The sequence below is a fragment of the Sus scrofa genome, chromosome 8 (assembly GCF_000003025.6).
Source record: "Sus scrofa isolate TJ Tabasco breed Duroc chromosome 8, Sscrofa11.1, whole genome shotgun sequence".
NCBI classification, from domain to species: domain Eukaryota; kingdom Metazoa; phylum Chordata; class Mammalia; order Artiodactyla; family Suidae; genus Sus; species Sus scrofa.
In genome coordinates, this window is record NC_010450.4 from 130,983,779 (window position 1) to 131,008,051 (window position 24,273).

General features: G+C 45.1%; 2 protein-coding genes across 3 annotated transcripts in view; one reads left to right on the plus strand and one right to left on the minus strand.

Moving 5' to 3' along the window:
- Positions 1–14,884, plus strand: part of LOC110255210 (ATP-binding cassette sub-family G member 2-like) — a 47,897-nt gene extending 33,013 nt beyond the window's left edge. The window contains 8 exon segments of the mRNA XM_021101770.1: positions 2,872–2,954; positions 4,911–5,000; positions 6,304–6,428; positions 8,218–8,349; positions 8,352–8,371; positions 11,034–11,123; positions 13,276–13,358; positions 14,679–14,884. Coding sequence (XP_020957429.1) covers positions 2,872–2,954; positions 4,911–5,000; positions 6,304–6,428; positions 8,218–8,349; positions 8,352–8,371; positions 11,034–11,123; positions 13,276–13,358; positions 14,679–14,826 — 771 coding nt within the window. The 3' untranslated portion in view covers positions 14,827–14,884.
- PKD2 (polycystin 2, transient receptor potential cation channel) overlaps positions 19,195–24,273 on the minus strand; it is a 55,960-nt gene continuing 50,881 nt past the window's right edge. Inside the window, exons 12-13 of one of the 2 annotated variants that reach the window (XM_005667011.3) lie at positions 22,463–22,610; positions 19,195–22,130 (exon numbers count right to left, since the gene is read on the minus strand). In XM_005667011.3, the coding sequence (XP_005667068.2) occupies positions 21,894–22,130; positions 22,463–22,610 (385 nt within the window). In that variant the 3' untranslated portion in view covers positions 19,195–21,893. 2 annotated transcript variants of the gene reach the window in all.

Below are 24,273 nucleotides of genomic sequence, written 5' to 3' on the forward strand. Positions count from 1 at the left end.
CATCTTTTCCAAAAAAAAAAAAAAAAAATCGGTGTAGCCAGTTATTTTGGGGGTGGTGGTTTTTATTTGTTGGTTTTTTTGTTTGTTTTGCTTTGTAGGGCTGCACCCACGCGGCATATGGAGGTTCCTGGGCTAGGGGTCGAATCGGAGCCGTAGCCACTGGCCTACGTCACAGCCACAGCCACAGCCACGCCAGATCTGAGCCAAATCTGCAGCCTCCACCAGAGTTCATGGCCTCACCAGCAGCACCAGATCCTTAACCCACTGGCGAGGCCAGGGACTCAAACCCACCTCCTCATGGATCCTAGTTGGGTTCCTTCAGCAATGAGCCACGAAGGGCACCCCTGATCTTCTTAGCCTTGAATTTCTGCCCAGTCCTAAAAGATGGCATGGTGTTGGCTCTAAGGAAGTATTACTGACTTCTTACCACACATGCTGTCATTGTCCCATCTCAGTGCTGCTGCCTTTTAAGTCTTAATGCCAAGAGACCTACCTTGAGGAGGAGTCCGCAACAGCGGTCAGCAGAGTGGACTCCTGCCTTAAGCTGGCATTCCAGTACTGACACATCTGAAGAGGTGTCCCCCGCAGGCAGATGCTCAGGGAGATACAAGGTTTAATCAGCTAAGGCAGGAGAGGGCAGACCTCTTTTCCAAAGGGTCAGAGAGTAAATACTTGAGGCTTTGCATGTCATGTGGTCTTTGATTCACGTAGTCGCTTCTGCCGTTGTGTCAAGAACGCAGCTGTAAATAATTGATTAAAAAGTGAACATAGCTGTGTTCCGATGAAACTTTATTCATGGATGCTGCAATATGAATTTCATGTGGCAAGCAACATTACTCTTCTCTCTTTTTTCCCAACCATTAAAAGAATAGTAAAAACCGGAGTTCCTATCGTGGCTCAGTGGTTAACAAATCTGACTAGGAACCATGAGGTTGCGGGTTGATTCCTGGCCTTGCTCAGTGGGTTAAGGATCCGGCGTTGCCGTGAACTGTGGTGTAGGTCACAGACTCGGCTCAGATCTGGCGTTGCTGTGGCTGTTGGATAGGCCCGCAGCTGTCACTCCAACCAGACTCCTGGCCTGGGAACCCCCATATGCCACAAGTGTGGCCCTAAAAATGCAAAAAAAATTAAAAAAGAAAGAAAGAAAAGAAAGATAAAAAAAAGAAAAGTAAATAAAAATTTTAAAACACACAAATTCCAACAATGAAATTGTGCATAATAAGGAAGCAGGGTAAGCTGGGGTACGCCCATCTGACCTGGGGAGAGTTCATGTCTGCTCTGGAAAAGTGCACTGTCACCAAGGCATTCACAGAGCTGTCTCTAAGGGCACTCAGGGGCTTCCCTTACTCACCTTCCTGCCACTGCTTCCTGGGCAACCTCAGCCCAGAAAGCCTACCAGCCACTGCAGCACTGAGTGGCCAATTCCTAGCCACTCCTACCTACCTTTACTCACTCGGTCTGTTTGACGTGCCTAAGAGCCTGGATAAACATCACTGTCATTTTTAAGTTTGATAAAATGTTTCTTAAGGACACTTCACTTCTAGGGTTAAGGATAATGTTATAATTGATTTAAGGAAATTCTACTTATTGTACTTTTTAATTAAATTTTATTAAATGTATTAAAAATATAAGAAATGATAATCTAAAAAAAATAAACTAGCACACCAAGGTACCCTGGACCCTTCGATATGAAAAATAAATAAAATTTAAAAAAATATCAGTACTACTATAGTGCAGTGGTATCAAGATCTGAGGTATTTGTCAAGACATCTTGGCTAGAAGCAAACAGAATTGGAAAACAGGATTCTGATCTGTGAAGACTAGTTTGTGAACACCACCGTCTCTGAAGAATATGATTTGAGATGTCCTTAAAAGTTGCCTTGCTAAAAAGACAGTCAGAAATTTGGAATAAAGAGTTTTCACCCTGGCATGTTTTAATTACCTTCCACATATACTATATACTTCATGTCAACAGACCAAGCTTCCAAATAAATAAAAACGTCCCCATCAGCATGTGGGCAAGCTCACCTATACAAGCCTATACTTTCACACCGCATAACTCTGAATGTTCAGACTTGAACATTGGCCACTCCATAAGCTTTGTTTCTTTTGTGTTCAAACTTAATAACTTACATTAAAAGACTGTCAGTTTTATCATTAGGAAGTTTCCTAAAGGTTTCAAAGTTCGAAAAATGTTTCCAAAGTTTTCAAACATGACAAAATGATTAATCTGGTAATTATATGCTTTTACAAGGTACATTTATGTTACTCCTTCTTGTATTTAGGAAAAGAAAATAAACAGGGAAACTGCTGCAATCCAAAGATTGCTCGATGGAGCAAAGAGACTCTTCTGTGAGTTCTGCACAGCTGGCTTCTTTGAATAGAGGGGACAAAAGGAAATTTCCTAAATATGTTATTCTATCTTTGTTCAGATGTATTTATCATCCTTTCTCAAGGTGAATTCTGAGGGATGGCTGCCATTGAAAAAATGAATCCAGGAGTTCCTGTCGTGGCTCAGTGGTTAATGAATCTGACGAGGAGCCACGAGGTTGCGGGTTCTATCCCTGGCCTCGCTCAGTGGGTTAAGGATTCAGCGTTGCTGGGGCTCTGGCATAGGCTAGCAGCTGTAGCTCCGATTCCACCCCTAGCCTGGGAACCTCCATATGCCGCAGATGCGGCCCTAGGAAAAAAAACAGAGAAAAAAAATGCATCCTAATAATATACATTGTTTTATATTTTCCCAAGAACTATGGCCAAGCCATTTAAAATATCTATGTCAACAAAGAAATTTGATTATGTGGCCAGATGTATTTTAGTATTAAATGATATGTTTTTATCTTTAATTGAAATTTTTTTTTTCTTTTTGAAAAGATAATTGTAACAATCACCCTGGGCCTGGTTATAGGTGCCTTTTTCTATGATCTGAAAAATGATCCCTCAGGAATCCAGAACAGGTAAGTCAGTTTGGATCTTGATTTTGAGAAGGTGCTATTACTTTGTTTTCAAGCTTAAGGAAATCCATTACGAATTTGAATTTGAGACAAGCACAGGGTAAACTGCAGATAAGTCAGCGAATAGAAAGTTGGATGGAAGAGTTAATTTTCACATTCACACACACACACACACACACACACACACACACACACACATATAGTAGTAAAATACAGAGAACATAAAGTTTACCCCGTTGCCCAGGTTCGAGTACAGTTCAGTGGCATTAATCACATTCACATTATGATGCAGCCATAAAAACCTCGCCCTCCGACCCCAGAATTTTTTTCGGCTTCCAGACCGAATGTCTGTACCCATCAAACAGCAGTCGTGCCCTCCACCTTTGACCAGCCCCTGGAAACCGCCACTGTCTTCCGTCTCTGATGCTGACTGTTCTCGGTACCTCGTATCAGTGGCATCAGAGCATTTGTTCTTTGGTGACTGGCTGTGTCCCTTAGCATCATCCGTGTTGCAGCATGTGTCAGAATTTCTTTCTTTTTAAAGGCTGCGTAATACTCCACGGTATGGCCACACCACCTTGGGTGTCTCAGTTTATCTGTCCACGGACACCTGGATCGTTTCCGCCTGTTGGCTGTTACCAACAGTGCTGCTATGAACATGAGCGTACGAGCAAAAATCGGGTTGCGTCTCTGCTTTAAATTCTTTTTTTTTTTTTTTTTTTTGTTGTTGTTGTTGTTGTTGTTGCTATTTCTTGGGCCGCTCCTGCGGCCTATGGAGGTTCCCAGGCTAGGGGTCTAATCGGAGCTGTAGCCACCGGCCTACACCAGAGCCACAGCAACGCAGGATCCGAGCCGCGTCTGCAACCTACACCGCAGCTCACAGCAATGCCGGATCGTTAACCCACTGAGCAAGGGCAGGGACCGAACCCGCAACCTCATGGTTCCTAGTCGGATTCGTTAACCACTGCGCCACGACAGGAACTCCAGCTTTAAATTCTTTTGAATTATACCCAGACGTGGAATGTTTGGATCATTTGGTACTTCTGTTAATTTTGTGAGGACCTGCCGTGTTGTCTTCAGCAGCAGCTGTGCCATCATGCATTTCTGCCAGCAGTGCCCAGGGTTTCAGGTTCTCTCCAGCCTCACCAATACGTGTTTGTTTTTTTTTTTTTTTTTTAACCTATGTAATATCCATCTCTCCTTGTGGTTTTGATTTGCATTTCTCTAATGATTATTGTATTATTTTTTGTTTTTTTTTTGTCTTTTGTTTTTTTCCTGCTCTTTTGGGCCGCACCTGTGACATACGGAAGTTCCCCGGCTAGGGGTCGAATTGGAGCTGCAGGTGCTGGCCTCCATCACAGGCACAGCAACTCAGGATCTGAGCCGTGTCTGTAACCTACACCACCGCTTGTGGCAATGCCAGATCCTTAACCCACTGAACAAGGCCAGGGATCAAACCGACATCCCCATGGATCCTAGTCGTGTTCGTTTCCACTGAGCCACAATGGGAACTCAGATTTGGTGCCTTCTTGCATGTCCTTGCTGGCAGAGAGAGAGCTCTCTTACCTCTCTTTTCTTGTCTTTGAAGGGCCCTAATCCGTTGTGGGGGCCCCACCCTCATGACCTGGTCCAGACCTCACAACCTCCCAAAGTCTCTGTCTCTGAGGGCCATTGCATTGAGAGTTAGGGTGTCCACACAGGAATTTCAGGAGAATGTGGTTCAAACCATAGCGAACCAGGACCTTGAATTTCCAAGTGTGCTACGTGGAGTCCCAGGGGTCCCACTCTGGAGACACCAGTGGAGAGAAACCTGATGGGGCTCACACAGCCCCCTCTGATTGAACCAGAGCAGTAGTTTGTTTACTGTGTTCAGATGGCATTTGTGGGGGTGGTTTTGCAGGTAGAAAAATATCTAAGCCTGTTTGTCTGCATTGCTTTCTTCCCTTCCTCTCACTGCAGAGCTGGGGTGCTCTTCTTCCTGACAATTGACCAGTGTTTCAGCAGCGTCTCGGCCGTGGAGCTCCTTGTGGTGGAGAAGAAACTCTTTATGTGAGTGGGTCTCTGTTCCTGGAAGGGGCTGTTGGTCAGCCGGGGCCCATCCAGAATCAGGCCTTGGTTTGGCTCCTGGGGATGACTGGTGTGGCCTGAGGCAGAGCAGCCAAGGGCGGGGGGTGGGGGTGGGGGGAATCTGGAGCACACTGGGGCCTGATGGGAAGGGAAAAGGAGTGTGAAGATGAGGGCACAGCCCCCAAATGCAAGTGCTGCCGAGGAGGCAGGCGCTAAAGAGGGTGAAGAGGACCTCTTGCTCTTAGCAAGGAAGAAGGCTTGGTAGAGGGAGGGCTTGGTCGAGGGAGGGTCGTGGGTTGAACAGTGAATTCAAGGTGAGGAGGCAAAGCTGACCAAGAATGTAGAATGAGCCCGCTCTCAATGCCAAGAGGACTGGAAGGAGCCACAGGGCAGCCCTGACCTGAGGTGGGCTGGGCCAGTTCTTGCATAATTCCATGCAAATGAAGCTGTTGGAGGAATAGTTTGGAACTACAGGAGGAAGATCTCAGGAGAAGAGGGGTCTCAAACTTTGGAGAGGAGAAAATAGGCCTGGATAGCCAGCAGGGGTGTAGGGTTGGCAGGCGTGAAGGGTTGGCAGGCGTGATCGTGGGCAGAAGTGCCGTTTTCTTGTCTTTATCCTGAGAGTGGAAGAAGTGAGAAGAGGTTAGGGATCCAAAGCTGCATTTGAGGTTGGAGAATAAGCACCTTCACTGGAAGGAGGGGGAGTTCCCGCTGTGGTTCATGGGTTGAGGACCCAGCATTTCTCTGTGAGGATGGGAGTTTGATCCCTGGTCTCGCTCAGTGGGTTAAGGATCTGGTGTTGTTCTGAGTGTGGCATAGGTCAGCAGCTGCAGGTCTGATTTGAGCCCTAGCCCGGGCACCGCCATGTGCTGCAGGTGTGGCCATAAAAGAAAAAGAAGAAGCAGGGAGAAAGAAAGGCCCTGTGGCCACTGAGATCCGCTCCTGCCGCGCTGGCCTTGGAGGAGAGCCCACGTGGGAGGAGAGGGAGGTGATGCAGACTGTGTGCCCGGAGTGGGCGCTCAGAGGGCAGACGGGAGGACTTCCAGAGGGGTCTGTAGTGAGGAGGACACAGGCCCTGGGGAATGAGGTCCCTCGGCCGCGCGTGCCTAAGTCGCGCCCGCTGCTGGCAGGGGTGAAGGTGGTGGGGTAACCTCGCAGCTGTGGGAGCTGTGCTTGTTCGACCCTTGGCAGCCGCAGACATCTGTGTAGCAGGTGGTTTAATCTTCTGCTCTGTGCCTTGTTAACAAGCTAACGTAGGGTGCATGATGTGGCTTTTTGGTTTTAGACATGAATATATCAGTGGATACTACAGAGTGTCATCTTATTTCTTCGGAAAACTGTTATCGGATTTACTACCCATGAGGATGTTACCAAGCATTATCTTTACTTGTATAACGTACTTCTTGTTAGGTAAGCAGTAAGACCAGAGGTATGTGTCTCTAGTCTTGGGTATGAGGGGGCTTTTCCTAAGCATGCTTTGATTCTCAAAACCATAAATGAACTCATGAGGTAAAGAAGCGTCTGTCATTATGCATGCTCTGAAATAACTGTTCTCCAAGGAGATTGTTGTCCAGATTTTTCCCAAAGTAACTTTCAAATCTATTTATGAAACTGTATTTTATGTCCGAGTTGCCGTTGTGGCTCAGTGGTTATCAAATCTGACTAGCATCCATGAGGACATGGGTTCGATCCCTGGCCTCGCTCAGTGGGTTAAGGATCCGGCATTGCTGTGAGTTGTGATGTAGGTCACAGACACGGCTCAGATCCCATGTTTTTGTGGCTGTGGTGTAGGCCGGCAGCTGAAGCTCCAATTGGACCCCTGGCCGGGGAACCTCCTTATGCCATGGTTGCTGCCCTGCAAAGGACAAAAGACAAAAAAAAAAGAATAAAAATCCCAAAAACCCATATTGTATAAGAAGAGGTATTATGAGTCTTATATAAATATGGAAATAATTCAGAAAGCTATTTGACACTATGTTGGAGGGGCTGGGAGATTTATTACTTATGTAATTTTATATTTTTATTTGTGTGTGTACAAAGATGGTGAAGAGTGACTTTTGAGGCTTTTTGGCTTAATAAAAGTATTTGTTTGACAGATGTAGATGGATTGATTTATGTATCATGTTTAGACTACACCCCAGACTCATTGCATCAGAATTTCCACATCCTCTCTCTCTCCCACATACACACAGAGATACGCACATGTGCATGAAATAAATGCTTTTGAGAGAGCACTGCTTATTTAGCTTTAAACTTCCTGTTTTACAAATAAGAGTCATGTCATAAAGAATTAGAGCTAGAATCTAGATCCTTAAACTCTTAACTGGTGTTCTCATGGCTATTCCAAAATCTTCAGCTTTTTGTGTGACCCATAATATTATCCCATTTTAGTTTATGAAGCAGTTTTATGAAACTTAATTTAATTCCATCCAGAGTTCCCGCCATGGTGCAGCAGAAACGAATCCGGCTAGGAAGCATGAGGTTGCGGGTTCAATTCCTAGCCTCGCTCAGTGGGTTAAGGATTCGGCGTTGCCTTGAGCTTTAGTGTGGGTTGTAGATGTGCCTCGGATCTGGCGTTGCTACAGCTGTGGCATTGGCTGGCAGCTGTAGCTCTGATTAGACCCCTAGTCTGGGCACCTCCATATGCAGAGAGTGCAGCCCTAGAAAACAAACAAAGAAAACAATTAACCCCCTCCTCAGCCCAGAGTTACAGGGTGATTTGTCTTGGGAGGCTTGGATTGTGGACACACTCCCAGATTTTAAGTCCACCGGGTCTTCCCAGCATCTTCACTAACTCGGTGACGGCCGTCAGCGACGGATGAGGTCTGGGTAAAATGAATGTGCTCTTGGCAGGTTCCTTCTTAGAAAGGAAGGCAGTAGAGTTTAGGCCAGTTGTGTCGCCTGCAGCTCTCCATCTCAGACACTCAGAAATTGGTAATAATTCCAATAGAGAAGCACAAGCGTCCCATGGAAAAGTGCTTGTGCAGTGAGACGAAAAAGGAGACCTGTGTATAACTTTGCACAGTTACCCCGAGGGGCGCAGTGACCTTGATGAGCCATGGTAGTTGTGTAGAGAGGGACTTTATCGTCGTTCCGATGCTAGTTTCTCTAGTATCTGAGTGTTGCTTGCACGATAAATCCCTCCTGGTAGCCGGTGACGAGGACAGCTGGATTAACCCCCCGTCTGCTTCCTGACAAGGACTGAAGCCCGCGGTGGGGTCCTTCTTCATCATGATGTTTACCCTGATGATGGTGGCGTACTCGGCCAGTTCCATGGCCCTGGCCATAGCCGCCGGTCAGAGCGTGGTCTCCGTGGCAACACTTCTCATGACATCTCGTTTGTGTTCATGATGGTGAGTAGGATCCTGCTTCCCTGAGACCTATCCCCACCCGCCTCGTTCCTCCCCACACATCACCTGTCATATAAAATCTGCTTTGAAGATTCTATATGTTGGGCTCTTTACTTTAAGGAGGACTTCTATTGAAGGATAGCTTATGTTATTAGAGAATGAACTAGCTTGTTCTTTTTTGGTTTTTTTCTTTTTCCTTTTTTCTTCTTACGGTCGCACCTGTGGAAGTTCCCAGGCTAGGGGTGGAATTGGAGCTGTAGCTGCCAGCCTAAACCACAGCCACAGCAATGCCAGAGCTGAGCTGCCTCTGTGACATACGCCACAGCTCTTGATAGTACTGGATCCTTAATCCACTGAGTGAGGGCAGATATGGAACCTGCATCCTCATGGATCCTGGTTGGGTTCCTTAACCACTGAGCTACAGCAGGAACTCCCCCACCAGCCTTTTTTGATCTTACCCAGTCTTTTGGCCACTGTTCGAATACAGTTATTAAAACCCTAGGAGTTCCCATTGGGACACAGTGGAAACAAATCTAAGGACCATAAGGTTGCAGGTTCAATCCCTGGCCCTACTCTGTGGGTTAAGGATCTGGCGTTGCCATGAGCTGTGGTGTAGGTCACAGACACGGCTTGGATGTGATGTTCCTGTGGCTGTGGTGTAGGCCGGCAGCTCCATGGCTCCTATTTGACCCCTAGCCTGGGAACCTCCATATGCCACAGGTGCCGCCCTAAAAAGCAAAAAAAAAAAAAAAAAAAAAAAAAAAGCAGCAAAACCTTAGTTACTGTGTTGTTATAGATGAGCTTTAAAAAGATGCTTCTTGGTCACATATGGTGAAAGCTTGATCCACTGGAAGTTCAAAATCCAGAAAAATTTTGATTTTTCAAATTGTAAAAAAAATCATAAAAATGATAGGTTCGTTGTCTGACTTGGGGCTGGCGGGTGAGGACTGCTGGAGACATGCTGGTTGGATCCACGACTCTCCAGGGAAGAAGCTAAAGAAGCTCATGAGAACAGAGCAGCATGTAGCCTGGTCTCCCTTGGGTCCCTCCTCTGTTTTGCAAAGGAGTGTTTTAAAGATCCTGAAAAACGTCCGTTCTGGATCCCCTCCCTTCCGAGTTCCTGACACTCCCTTGTGTCCATCTATTTCTGCTCGCTTCTTACAGTGGCTGCTGACCCTAACCTGACCCGGCCCTACATTTCGCAGACACAGAGATGTATCAGTAGGTGAAGGCAGCCAGCTCCCACATTTCCCCACGAACATCACGCGAACCGGCCGGTGTGGCCTGTTGACTTAATGCACATGCCCTTCCTGTTAGACAGGAGGCCACATCTTGAAAAGGCTGCACTAACGGTTGCCGAAGGTTAATTCTTCCAGTTCTGAGTTTGAAGACTACCCATCTAAGCCTTACGGAGAAAGTGGGAAACTTGTATATTTTCTGTGATATCCTCAATCAGTTGTTCTTCAAATATAAAAATGTTTCTTTTGATATATTAGATGCTTTGATGTGTTGTTATTTAAGGTTTGTATGTAGATGTTTATGCATTTATTTCGTCTTTTTAGGGCTGCACCTGGGGCATGTGGAAGTTCCCAGGCTAGGGTTCATATCGGAGCTGTAGATACCAGCCTATGCCAAAGCACCAGCAAGGCAGGATCCGAGCTGTGTCTGTGACCTACACCACAGCTCACTGAAATGCTGGGTCCTTAACCCACTGAGCAAGGCCAGGGATCGAACCCTCATCCTCATGCATGCAGGTCAGGTTAGTTCACCGCTGAGTCATGATGGGAACTGCCCAGTTAGAAGTTTATATGACTCTCTTCTCACTAGCCATCTCTTGCTGGAGCCGTCCTGCCTGGGATCCCCATCGCAGTGCTGCTGCTCGGTAGCTTTACCTGAAGGGATTGACCATGTTTTATGCTGTGCTCCACCGCATTGTGCTATGTACCAGTTCCAGGCTGTGGGTTATTTTAAGCATGCATCCTGAAGCCAAAATTATTCCCAAGATCATCCGGAGACAGACTGCAAGCCCTTGTAAATAAGAAATATTACTGTAACATGGCAACAGGGGCATGAGCTGCTCGGGATATGTTCCTGTGTGTTTATTGGTGGGAACATACCCTGGTTGTATCACTGGAATCGTCAGTGCTTAGTGACCTTCCTTTGCGTGCAGTGACAGAGAAAGCAGAAGCCTCGACAGTGAAAGACCTGCGGCTCAAATGCGTGCACACTGCAGATAGATTGTCATTTCCTTAGAAGTGTGAACAGCCTCAGCTCTAGGGAGAGAAACACGTTCAAAGAGGAGAGGGAGGAGTTCCCACTGTGGTGCATCGGGATCGGTGGCATCTTAGGAGCGCTGGGACGCAGGTTCGGTCCCCGTCCGGGCAGAGTGGGTTAGGGATCCGGCGTTGCCACAGCTCTGGCTTAGGTCAGCACTGTGGCTCAGATCTGACCCCTGAGCTGGGAGCGCCACATGCTGTGCGGTGGCCAAACAAAACAAACGAAAAAACGAGGGGAGGGGAGGTCTTCCGAGTAGGGGACGGGATTCAAGGAAGAGGCGGCCTTGGTGGACGTGTTACCAAGGCTGTGGGGACCTGAGGAAGCCGTCTGCTCGAATTCCCATGAAATCGCCGCACGCGTTCTGAGTCCGGGTATTTTCTTCTTGTAGATCTTTTCGGGGCTGTTGGTGAATCTCAAAACGGTCGTGCCTTGGCTCTCGTGGTTACAGTACTTCAGCATTCCTCGATACGGCTTTTCGGTACGTTCGCCTCGTCTGTCCCTGTGGCGGGGTCATTGTTCCCAGGCTGGGGACAACCAGCATGAAGCCTGACCCCCTCGTGTCCCTAGCTCGGAGTCGGGCCAGCTCTGGGAGAATGAGGGAGAGTTTCCCATCAAGCCTTGGGGCACCTCGATAATCACCAAGGATGTTCTCAGTCACCCTGCTGTTGAGGGTGGGGGGGCTGAAGAAAACCCACAGTGAAGGCCAGAGACGGACTGCGTGATGCAGAGAAAAAGAACAGTGTTTCAGTTCAGTAAGGGGAACCCTGAGAGGATGGGAGCCTAGCGTACGTAGTCTAAATTGAAAGGGAAATTGCAAGAGGAAAGTAAAGACTGTATAACACAGCCACTACTGGCTTTGCAAAGCTAACCCACTCCAGAAAATACTGCGCTTTAATGTAGGATGATTAAGTTTCTAACTCCCAAGAATTAGAACTTGTTTTTGTTGTTGTTTTAATTTTTATTTTTATTTAATTTTTTTGCTTTTTTATTACTCAGTGAATTTATTACATTTATAGTTGTACAGTGATCATCATAGTCCAATTTTACAGGATTTCCATCCCACAACCCTAGCGCATCCCCCACCCCCCAACCTCTCTCCTTTGGAAACCATAAGTTTTTCAAAGTCCGTGAGTCAGTATCTGTTCTGCAAAGAAGTTCATTCTGTCCTTTTTTCAGATTCCACATGTCAGTGAAAGCATTTGATGTTGACCTCTTATTGTCTGACTGGCTTCACTTAGCATGATGATTTCTAGGTCCATCCATGTTGCTAAAAATGCTGATATTTCATTCCTTTTAATGGCCGAGTAATATTCCATTGTGTACATGTATCACATCTTCTTGATCCACTCCTCTGTTGATGGAGATTTAGATTGTTTCCATATCTTGGCTATTGTATATAGTGCTGCAATGAACACTGGAGAACATGTGTCTTTTCAAGTCATGGTTTTCTCTGGATACATGCCCAGGAGTGGGATTGCTGGATCAAATGGTCATTCTATTTTTAGTTTCTGAGGAATCTCCATACTGTTTTCCACAGTGGTTGCACCAATTTACAATCCCACCAACAGTGTATTAGGGTTCCTTTTTCTCCACACCCTCTCCAGCACTTATTGTTTGTAGACTTTTTGATGATGGCCATTCTGGCTGGTGTAAGGCGGTACCTCATAGTGGTTTTGATGTGCATCTCTCTAATGATGAGTGATGCTGAACATCTTTTCATGTGTTTTTTGGCCGTCTGTATGTCTTCTTTGGAGAACTGTCTGTTTAGATCTTCTGCCCATTTTTTGATGGGGATGTTTGGTTTTTTGGTACTGAGTGGTAGGAGGTGTTTATAAATTTTAGAGATTAATCCCTTGTCAGTTGATTGATTTGCAAAGAGTTTCTCCTATTCTGTGGGTTGTCTTTTCGTTTTGTTTAGGGTTTCCTTTTCTGTGCAGAAACTTATAAGTTCAATCAGGTCCCATTTGTTTATTTTTGTTTTTGCTGTCATTACTCTAAGAGGTAGATCTGAGAAGATGTTGCTGTCGTTTATGTCAGAGAGTGTTTGGCCTATGTGTTCCTCTAAGAGTTTGATAGTATCTGGTCTTATGTCTAGGTCTTTAATCCATTTTGAATTTATTTTTGTGTATGGTGTTAGGGAGTGTTCTAATTTCATTCTTTTCCATGTGGCTGTTTAGTGTTCCCAGCACTACTTATTAAACAGGCTGTCTTTTCTTAGAACTGGTTTTGATGAGAACAAACAAGAACAGTAAAAAGATTGTTACCCTAAATTAGCAGTGATCATTGAGTGCCACTCTGTTACTTTAATGATTGCCTGTGTGTGGGGGGGGATTATAAAACTGGGGAGGGAAGGAAAGAGCTACGGGATAATTTAGCCAGAGGTCTCCCCTCCTGGCCAAACGCTTTCCTTCTTTTGTCCCAGAAGCCACAATCCCAAGCCCAGGCTTCTTGACCGCCAGGGAAAATCATTTGAGTTGCTCTGGTGTGACAAAGACTGTGGACATCAAGCCTGGTTTGTTTTCAGAGATGGCAGCAAAGATGAAACTCGGAAAACAGGATGGGGATGATTCTTTGGAGACCCTTTGAAATGTCAAACGCTTTTCCTTGCCCTGCTCCTCCTTGTGTTACAGGCTTTGCAGTATAATGAGTTTTTGGGACAAAACTTCTGCCCGGGACTCAACGTCACAACAAACAATACCTGTAGCTTCGCAATGTAAGTTTGCACTCAGCGTCGCAAAAGAGTTTGCCTAGAGCTGCGAAGTCTCTTCAGGGCCCCTGAGGTCTCTGAGCCTAAATGGTCTCGTCTGTGAAGGGAGCCGTCATGCTCGCAGGCAGCTGGAGGTGCTGTCACTCCCGGGTACCCTGCTATGGGCACAATCGTGTTTTAGTTGTTGAAAGGCTTCTTTTGTGTGGCTTGTTTGTTGGGGGCCCTTTAAAAGGGCCTTTGGCTGTTTGCATGGGAGGTTTGATTTTGTACCTCTCCGAACATTTGAGTTTGCATGAACCGCTTCGGTGTTTCAGCAAGGCGGCACAGTATCAGAACTGTATGGATAGTATGAGGGGCAGGGGTCCCTCATCTCAGGGCTTCCTCTGAGCCCGACCCAGGGCCAAAAATAAGAGCTGAAAGGGCAGCGGGAGCGGAAAGGGAGTGGGTGTTTTCCTGCCACAGTCCTGGCTCTCACTGCTTCCTCCTGCATTTAAGAGACATCCCGAAATCAAAGTCTGCCGGTTTCTTTTCATTTTTTTTTTGTTTTTTTTTTAAGCAGACTTGGAATACTCCCTCTCGAAAGGTGTATCCTCTAAAGAGAAACACGTATTTCAGTGAGCTGAGTAGGAATTGTTGTGTAATGTCAGTAAAACTGTCAAAAAAATGCAGATTTAATTAGAAGTGTTTTAAAATTGAATATCACTTTCCTTTTCAATGATCGTTGTTAGAGGTTTGCTCTCGATACGATTAATTCGTGAGAGCCACTGCAGTGCCAGCACCAGATCCTTAATCTGCTGCCCCAAAAGGGAACTCTTAAATTTGGGTTGTTTTAGGGATTAACTCAACTGTTATATGCAGGTTGCTTCGTAGCATCTGGCAGAATTGTAAGCACTGGATGACTGCTTTCCACTACAAATGAAGGGATGGTTATTCAAGACTGGGTCACTGTACAGAGTTCCCGTTGTGGCCCAGTGGGAACAAATCTGGCTAAGAACCATGAGGCTTCAGGTTTGATTCCTGGCTTCACTCAATGGGTCAAGGATCCGGCATTGCCTTGAGCTATGGTGTAGGTTGCAGACATGGCTTGGATCCTGCATTGCAGTGAGCTGTGGTGTTGGCTGGCAGCTGTGGCTCTGATTCGACCCCTAGCCTGGCAACTTCCATGTGCCGGGGAGCAGCCCTAAAAACCAAATAAAGAAAAATTAGACTTAGTAACCTATAGTTTACCTGTAGGTTCCCTAGGCTTCTTTGGGGATCAGTGATCCGTGGAATGAAATTTGTCAGACGCTGAGGATAAAGTCATCCTGTTTTTGTGTTGAATTGCAGATGTACTGGCGCCGAGTATTTGGAAAACCAGGGCATCAGTCTCTCCGCTTGGGGCCTGTGGCAGAATCACGTGGCCTTGGCGTGCATGATGGTCATTTTCCTGACGATCGCCTACCTGAAACTGTTACTCCTCAAAAAATACTCCTAAATTCCCCTCTAGGTTACACCACTTACCCCCCATTAAAGAGAAAGCATTCTGGTTTCCATGTCGAGTGACGTCGTTTTGTCCGTCTTCATTTCCCTTTGCCACCAGACTGCTGTTCAGCAAGGATTATTGTCCGTGGGGACGTTTATAGACATCGGGGTGAACCGGGTTACGTATGCGAGAAGCCCGGTCCTGAGCTGTAGTGGTACTGTGCCCGACACACTCGCCTGGTCCGCCAGTAACCACCACGGGGAAGAAAGCCAGTTTAATGATTGACCTGAGAAGAACTGGGTTCTGTAGAAGTGTGACAGGTTACTCATAGCTCTGGCGTTGGTTTCCTTAACCTTTCAAAGGATGAGTAAGTTGCCCTCCATCTTCAGTGTTCGTTGTTATATGACTCTGCCAGTATCTACTAAATAACATGTACGCTGGTGCCGTAGGAGAGTGAAATCCAAGCCGTGGTGAAAAAGCCCAGTGTTGTTTACGGAGTGAAAAAGCCATTGTGCTAGAAAAAGCTTTTCAAAACGTTTTTTTTAGCTTTTATTTTTATTGATGATGGATTTTTGCTTTTTAGGGCCGCACCTGTGTCATATGGAGGTTCCCAGGCTAGGGGGTGGAATCGGAGCTACAGCTGTCAGCCTACACCAGAGCTCACGGCAACACCGGATCCTTAACCCACTGAGCGAGGCCACGGATCGAACCCTCGTCCTCATGGGTCCTCCTCCCGTTTTTTAACCACTGAGCTAGGACAGGAACTCCAGCATTGGTGCAATACTGTTAAACTGTACACTTTTTCCAGATGTCACTGCTTTGCCGTTCACGTTCCTTTATTGTTCTAGGATGCGGTTCAGGAGACCCCACTTAACAGACTCCCTGACTTACTTACTTAGGCCGTGACTGCCGCATGCAGCGGTTTCTGGGGCCAGGGATCGAACTGGCGCCACAGTAGTGACCCGAGCCACAGCAGTGACAATGCCGGATCCTTAACTGCTACACCACCAGGGAACTCCAGTTTATTTCCTTTTTCAAAGTACATACTTTCCGGTGTCGGAGGACTTAAGGGGGCGGCCGAAGCCGAGTGTAGATGAGCCGCCGGGTCGTCTTGGAACATCGAGGGTTATCTGCGGCTGCCCTGCCGTGTTGTTGCAGCGCCAGTCCAGGGCCACAGCGTGATGTTTTCACCTTGGGGCTTTCAGGAGCTTTCTTCTTGCTTTATGAGAGTGGATTAACGCATCCTCTTGTCACACCTTCTTTTTACCTGATTATTTTCTGTGACCATCAGGGTTAGTGAGTCTTTCCTGTTCTCAGGACAGTTCCTTCTTTTTACATAACGCAGGTGTACTCACAGTTCCCTGGATATACTCTTCCTTACACAGGAAGAACTATGTCACAAGTTCTCTGTGTACATACAATATGGACAATATGTGCGTTTTACACACAAATTATACTTTCCAAAAAACAGTAAAGCCCAAAATATTAATACCCACTTTTTTATTTTATTTTATTTTGAGGATGTACCTGCAGCATAGGGTAGTTCCCAGGCTAGGGGTCCAATCAGAGCTGCAGCTGCTGGTCTACACCACAGCCACAGACACGTAGGATCTGAGCTGCCTCTTCAAACTACACCACAGTTCACGGCAACACAGGATCATTCATCCACTGAGCGAGGCAGGGATCAAAGCCGAGTCCTCATGGATACTCGTCAGGTTGTTACCGCTGAGCCACGGCAGGAACTCCTAATATCTGCTTTTAAAGTTAGTAAGAGTTTAAGTATATACTATCATATGGATCCTCTCTTTGTATCACAATTATCTTTTTACATAATTCTTTCAGAAATTATTATGGTAAGAAACACATAACATAAAATTTACCATCTTAACCATTTTTAACTTTGGGAACTTTTTTTTTTTTTTTAAACATTGCAAGTTAAAGTCCTAAAAGGAGAAAAGAAAAATTTGGTTTATAAAAAGTTACTTCAGCATATGTCTCTATTCTTTTGAATCTTGATTTTATTTTCTTGGATATTGGAAGAACTAATTGACAACGGAAAGGATAAATAGATGACTTTGGTTTAAGATAAAAGAAGCCAGACTCTTGGACCCGTGAGTGGCCTTTTTTCCTTCCTTCCTCCCTCCCTCCGTCCCAGCTTCATCCTCCCTGCTGTTCTTGTTTACGAATGAGCTGGTCTTCTGCAGAGAAAACCCGAAGAATCAGTGCAGAATCCCTTAGCGCTAGTCAAGGAGTTCAGCAAGTCTGATATGTGTAAGATTAATATAAAAAATAAGAGACTTTCCTTTTGATTAGCAATCAGGAACTAGAAAATATAATGGAAGACAAGATACTGCTCATAGTAGCACTAAAGCCACATTAAAGAATACATAACATCTTTAAGAGATTTGGAGAAATACTTGAAGGACAATTAAGGAGGTTCTGAATAAGTTGTAACGATGTTAGTTCACCCCAAACTAATCAGTAAATTCCGTGTAATTCCAATTAAATTTTAGCACGACTTCTTCCCTCTCTCTCCCTCCCTCTGCCCCCCTCACACCCAGGAGGCCATTAAACTTGTTCTAACATTTATATGGAAAAATAAAGGTTCACAAAAACAGCCTAGTCAATCAAAGGAGGCCAAAGAGGAGGACACATACGAAGACCTTGGCACAAATGGAGACACATTACAGAGTCATGATAATAAAAATCGCTGTGTAGGAAGCTTGACAGAGCAGCGTAAAGACTAAAGCGCTCATGTCTAGACACGTGTGTACGGGAACCTGGAATGCATCAGTGACGCCACGAACTCTTAAGGAAAAATGACTGATTCTAATAGTGTTTACAAAACTGGCTCAGTTATATGGCAAACAGTACCTGTGGACCTCATGCACAGTTACTTTTAAGACATATCAGGTGTGAAAGTAAAACTGTGTAAGTTTATTTATTTGTTTGTTTTTTGTCTTTTTGCCTTTTCTTGGGCCACTCCTGTGGCATATGGAGGTTCCCAGGCTAGGGGTCTAAATGGAGCTGTAGCTGCCGGCCTACGCCAGAGCCACAGCCACACCAGAGCCACAGCAATGCCAGATCCAAGCCACGTCTGCAACCTACACCACAGCTCACGGCAACGCTGGGTCCTTAACCCACTGAGCAAGGCCAGGGATCAAACTCGCAACTTCATGGTTCCTAGTCGGATTCGTTAACCACTGAGCCACGATGGGAACTCCAAAGCTGTAAGTTTAATAATTAAAATTTGTGACCTTATGAAAGTCTCTTTAAAATCCCCAAACACAATTAAAAAAAAAAAAAAAAAGGATGGACCTTGCTATGTAAAAACTAAGGAAAGACTGACCACATTATCAGTTGGATGAGCGATATTAAGAGTCCAAAACTGGTGAGGGACTAATAAATAAATAGACCACACAAGGAACTTCGCAAACCAGCCAAAAAAGACCTTGACCCTGTGGCGAAGTAGACAGTGAACACATTTGTTTCCCATTAGATCAAAGTGTAGCATTTTAAAGACTTGAATGGGCAATATGCCAAAAGGGAACCCAGTGCTGAACAACTGTACGATATAAGGTAAAATGAGACCCCACTTCAAAACCATTCCATTACTGGAGTTCCCATCGTGGCTCAGCGGTTAACAAATCTGACTAGCATCCCTGAAGATGCAGGTTCAATCCCTGGCCTTGCTCAGTGGGTTAAGGATCCGGCATTGCCGTGAGCTGTGGTGTAGGTAGCAAATTCAGCCCGGATCCTGCATTGTTGTGGCTGTGACATAGGCCACAGCTCTGATTGGACCCCCAGCCTGGGAACCTCCATATGCTGCTAGTGCAGCGCTAAAAAGCAAAAACAAACAAACAAACAAACAAAACAAACCCCCAAATCACATTCCATTACAAAGACTAGGAAGCTGGTTGTGAGGTACCAGTGCGCGTGAGGGCCTGGGTAGACCTGGTACTTTCATGCATCTAGCGGAATTGCAGACTGCTCCAGTCACACTGGAGGGCTGCCTGACAGTTCTGGGTAAAACTAACTTTATGTATGTGGCACCCAGTCCTCCAGCTCTTGTTACATACCCATGGAGAACTCATAAGAAGTCAGCAAGGAAATTATATAAAAGATATTTGAAAAGGCAGAAATACTAAAGTCAACCATTCGCTCTAGGAATGCCCGAGGACAATGTGGAGGCTGTATACCAGGAACTACTACATGATCATAGACTAATTCACCAGCAGTACATACTGCAGAAAAAGTAATGTCAACTGTCTTTGAGCACGGAAAGATGCTTTTTTTCAAAGTCTAAGCCTTTCCTTTCAGTCTCTTCATACAAATCACCCAACTGCTTCCACTTAAGAAATACACAACTCTTACATCTGCTAGTATATCAAGTCTTTATTAAGAAGTAAAGTGCTCAGTATTACACATTAATCAAATTCTTGATTGTCGAGAGAGACTTGTGTATCTAACAGTTTCCTAATAATACCACACAGAGGGGAGATGATAGGGGAGGAATAAGAAGGAGAAGATTCTCCATTACCAAGGAGGAAAAAATATGTAACTTGTAGGTAGAGAGAATTTCGCAAAATTTTACAGGTGAAATGAAAAACAGTATAATAATAAGCATCATAAAATGACTTTCCAGTGACCATATGGATCTATGGCACAGGGTCAGTACACATGGATACCACATAATGGCTGCACTTCAAATCGAAGTTTGTTGACACGTAACATGGGACACATACACACATATGTACACTCGACATCCCTGGAAGGCAAACTTCAGTACCCAAGAACGCTGGGTAGCATATTCAAGACAAAGTAAAAATGGAGCTGAAAGCACGGGAAACACCTGTTAAAGAAGCCGGATGTGTATAAGAAACCAGCTCAGAAAGGTTTGTTTGCTCATGTTTCCACTGAAGATTTGACTGATCTAGTCTACTGATTAAATGGACAACTAGGTGAGTTTTTTGTTTTCCACGCGACAGTGACTCACCACCACTGCAGTCTCTTTTACTTGTCCCATCAACTCTCAAAAGGTCAGCTTAGTCAATCAATGGTTTTGGAAAAATAAGATTTTGGGGGTTTTGTTGCACAATAGATTTCTTCCCCATAAATTTGGTGAGCCCCTCTCCCAACTGGGAAAACAACAACAACAACAATTGCTACAAACTCAGATTTTGGCTGATACCTTCTGGTAATGATGGAACCCTCAATAATCAGAATTCCTTTTTTGTTAAATTGAGTTCCACCCAGGTTATAATTTCTAGTTTTGAAATGCAGCATTAAGAGTATTTGAGTTCTGTATTCTTTTTTTTGGTCTTTTGTCTTTTTAGGGTTGCACCCTCCACATATGGAGGTTCCCAGGCTAGGGGTGGAATCGGAGCTGCAGCTGCTGGCCTACACCACAGCCACAGCAATGCCAGATCCAAGCCATGTCTGCAACCTACACCACAGGTCATGGCAACCCCGGATCTTTAACCTACTGACTGAGGCCAGGGGTCGGAACCTGTATCCTCATGGATACTAGTAGGATTCATTAACCACTAAACCACGACAGGAAGTCTGAGTTCTGTTTTCTTAAAACTGTATAAAACTCAAACTGTAGTTTTATAATATTTTATATGAATTTCAAAACTTCCTTAAATTTTTATTTTAAAAGGAACATGAGGGCTGAGTTAAACCTTGCAGGACATGCTAAAAATTTTAGTAAGTTGTCTTCCTAGATTAGTTACAACATTAAATTCAGTTGCAAATAGATTCAACCACATGAGAAAATAATATATGGAATAAATCTTTATACAGAACGAACTGTTAGAAAAAGTCAAATTTAGTGATTTGGCTCCTTCCAGTTCTCCTATATGATGGCCAGAGATTTTTCTTTTTTTCTTTTAGGGCCACACCCACAGCATATGGAAGTTCCCAGGCTAGGGGTCGAATCAGAGCTACAGCTGCTGACCTATAGCACAGCTCACAACAACGCTTGAACCCGGGCCCACTGAGCGAGGCCAGGGATCAAACCTGCATCCTCAGGGATGCTAGTTGGATTCGCTTTTGCTGCACCACAACGGGAACTCTCCAGAAATGACATTTTAACCCATACTCTTTGGTAGTTTTATGCAGCTCATTTCAAGTGAGAGTGAAAATAGTATAAAAACTAAGCAAAATATCCCACAGGCATTAGATATGACAAGAAAAAAGCATAGTGTTCAACATTTATCGTAACCATTCATACAAATGCTAGCATAATGACTACGTACCCATTCTAGGGTCTGGGGTTCTTTTCTAGCTCATCTTTTAGAAAAGGGTACCCCAGGAAGGTAGTTGAAATACAAGGCTCCTTTCTTAAAAGAAAGCTATGCATTCAGCCCATGAGCTAAGCCTGAGTGGAAAGGAATGCCCCTATTTTCCCTTCACACACTCGGCAAAAATGACAATCCTGATTTTTTTTGGTGATTGGAAATAAACTCAGAAGCCTTTTGACAGTTCTAGCCTTCAAAGGCTACTTCATCGTCGACTGAGGAGACTCAGTCATGGAAGCAAGTGGGTGTACCACTCAATAGACTTTACAGAGATCTTTTTTTTCCTGTACTCAATATTTACACCTAGATTTCTTATATGAGAAAAGAAAAAAAAAAAAAAGACTTTTTTGATCCATGGGCAAAGTTTATCTAAAATAAATTAAAGTGCAGAAGAAATGATGGTTGGTCCCAAAGACCAGCCTCATACGGTGGTCAGGGCATATAAATAGCGTACTTGTCATGGCAATTTGGGACATTCACCTTCTAACCTATTTTTTTTTTTTTTTTTTTTTGGCTTTTGCATCTTTTCTAGGGCAGCGCCCGTGGCATATGGAGGTTCCCAGGCTAGGGGTCCATTCGGAGCTGTAGCCTCCAGCCTACACCACAGCCCCGGCTACACCAGATCCGAGCCGCATCTGCGACCTACACCACAGCTCACAGCAACGCCGGATCCTTAACCCCCTGAGCGAGGCCAGGGATCGAACCCGCAACCTCGTGGTTCCTAGTCGGATTCGTTAACCACCGCGCCCACCTTCTAAACCGTTAAAAGCACATGTCCTACACGTGGATATCGGCACTGCCATTTCCACCTCCACCTTCCATTCCTTCTGTAGACTGGGAGGAAGAAGGGCGGGAGCTTCTGGGGCGAGGCTGACCATTGAGTCCCACGGGTGTGCCCAAACCATGACTTATTTGGGAAGCCGCATCATCGGATTCCCAGCGCTCCAACTCTTCTCGTACCAGCCGTTCCATCTGTTCCCTGTGGATTTCACTGTCACGACCCAGCCTTTCATCCTAATAAAGGAAGGAGAGACCAAGATGTTGAGGCAGAGTGATGCATACCTTGTACTTAGCAACTGGGACCAGTCACTTTAACTAGCACAGGCTGGAGACGAAACGTAAGAGCCCTTCTCAGAGTCACTGGAGGAAGGTTTGTGTTTAATTCTAGAGTCCAGTGAAGGCAGGATCATCAGTGTGAGGCGTATTAAGAAAGTGACACCTCTGGATGATCGAATTATCTGCACTGATCTGCAGGAATAAAGAAGCGCTCAGATGAAGGGTTACCCACTATGACCTCCCGTCTGGTCCATAGGATCAGGGTGGCCCTGCTTCTGATGACCACTGACCTCGGCCACGCCGTCCAGCAGCCTCCCCAGCACCTCTCTTCTCTTCAGTTTGTTCCGCTCCATGATCTCCAGCTTCACTATCACTGCATCAATCTTGGACACGATGCTGCCAATGGAGTGCTCCATCCGGTCCACCCGTCTCACCAGGCTGCAGGAAACCGAGGGTGAGAGGGGCAAAGCCACGTGGTCTTGCTGGCTTTTCAGCCCAGCTGGCTTGTCAAATGGAGATGCTAAAAAATTGTTTCTTAAAACAATATTACAATCAAAACCACTTATTTTTTTTCTTTTTTGGGCCACACCTGCAGCACACGGAAATTCCCAGGCTAGGGGTTGAATTGGAGCTACAGCTGCCAACCTACATCACAGCCACAGCAATGCCAGGCCTGAGCCATGTCTGCAACCTACACCACAGCTCATGGCAACGCTCGATCCTTTAACCCACTGAAGGATTCCAAGGACAGGAATCGAACCAGAGTCCTCATGGATACTAGTCGGGTTCGTTAACCATTGGGCCATGAAGGGATCTCCTAAAATACTTTCCAAATAGTCTCAAACTTTAGAAACTCTCATACCCTACTGGTGCAAATGCCAACTGGCACAACCTTTTGATGACTTAAGTCAATATTGGATCAGAAATCTTAGAAAGGTATGCCTATCTTTTCATTCAGTTTTTCTATCTTTTTTTTTTTTTGCAAATTTTTTGGTTTGTTTTTTCTTTTCTTCTTCTTTTTTTTTTTTTTTAAGGGCTGCACCCTTGGCATATGGAGGTTCCCAGGCTAGGGACAGAATCAGAGCTGCAGTTGCTGGCCTACACCACAGCTCATGGCAACACCGGATCCTTCACCCACCGAGTGAGGACAGGGACCGAACTGCATCTTCATGGATACTAGCTGGGTTCTTAACCCGCTGAGCCACAGCAGGAACTCCTATTTTTGGGGAAATTTTTTATTTATTTATTTATTTTTTTAATCTTTTTGCTATTTCTTGGGCCGCTCCCATGGCATATGGAGGTTCCCAGGCTAGGGGTCTAATCGGAGCTGTAGCCACCGGCCTACGCCAGAGCCACAGAACGCGTCTGCAACCTACACCACAGCTCATGGCAATGCCGGATCGTTAACCCACTGAGCAAGGGCAGGGATCGAACCTGAAACCTTATGGTTCCTAGTCGGATTCGTTAACCACTGCACCACGACGGGAACTCCCTTTTTTTGAAAAATTTTAAAGGAAAGAAGTATATGTGTAATTTTTGGCTACAAGGATATTCATTAGGGTTCTGCTCATTAACAGTGGTTCATTGAAGAATGAGTACATTAAAATTAATAGAAGTTGGTCTAAATATATTATTGTTCATCTACACAATAAAATTTTGATATCAGAAATTATATTGTGACATTTAATATTTAATGAAATAAAATGATGTTCACTTTCTAATGATGAAATAGAATATTATAATGTAAATCAAGCAGTGAGAAAACAGCTTACTCACTTAAGATCTCATTATTTTGAATAAACAAAATCTTACATAAATACTTTAAAAACATTTAATAGGAGACAACTTCTGGAATGGTGGCATGAGGGCCCTGGAGGCCCTCTCCCCATGGAAACAGCCATAACTGTTGAAGATTATTTATTTTTAAAAATTTTCTGGAGTTCCTATCGTGGCTCAACAGAAATGAATCTGACTGGCATCCATGAGGATGCAGGTTTGATTCCTGGCTTCTCTCTGTGGGTTAAGGATTCGGTGTGCCATGAACTGTGGTATAGGTCAAAGATGCGGCTCAGATCCTGTGTTGTTGTGGCTGTGGTGTAGG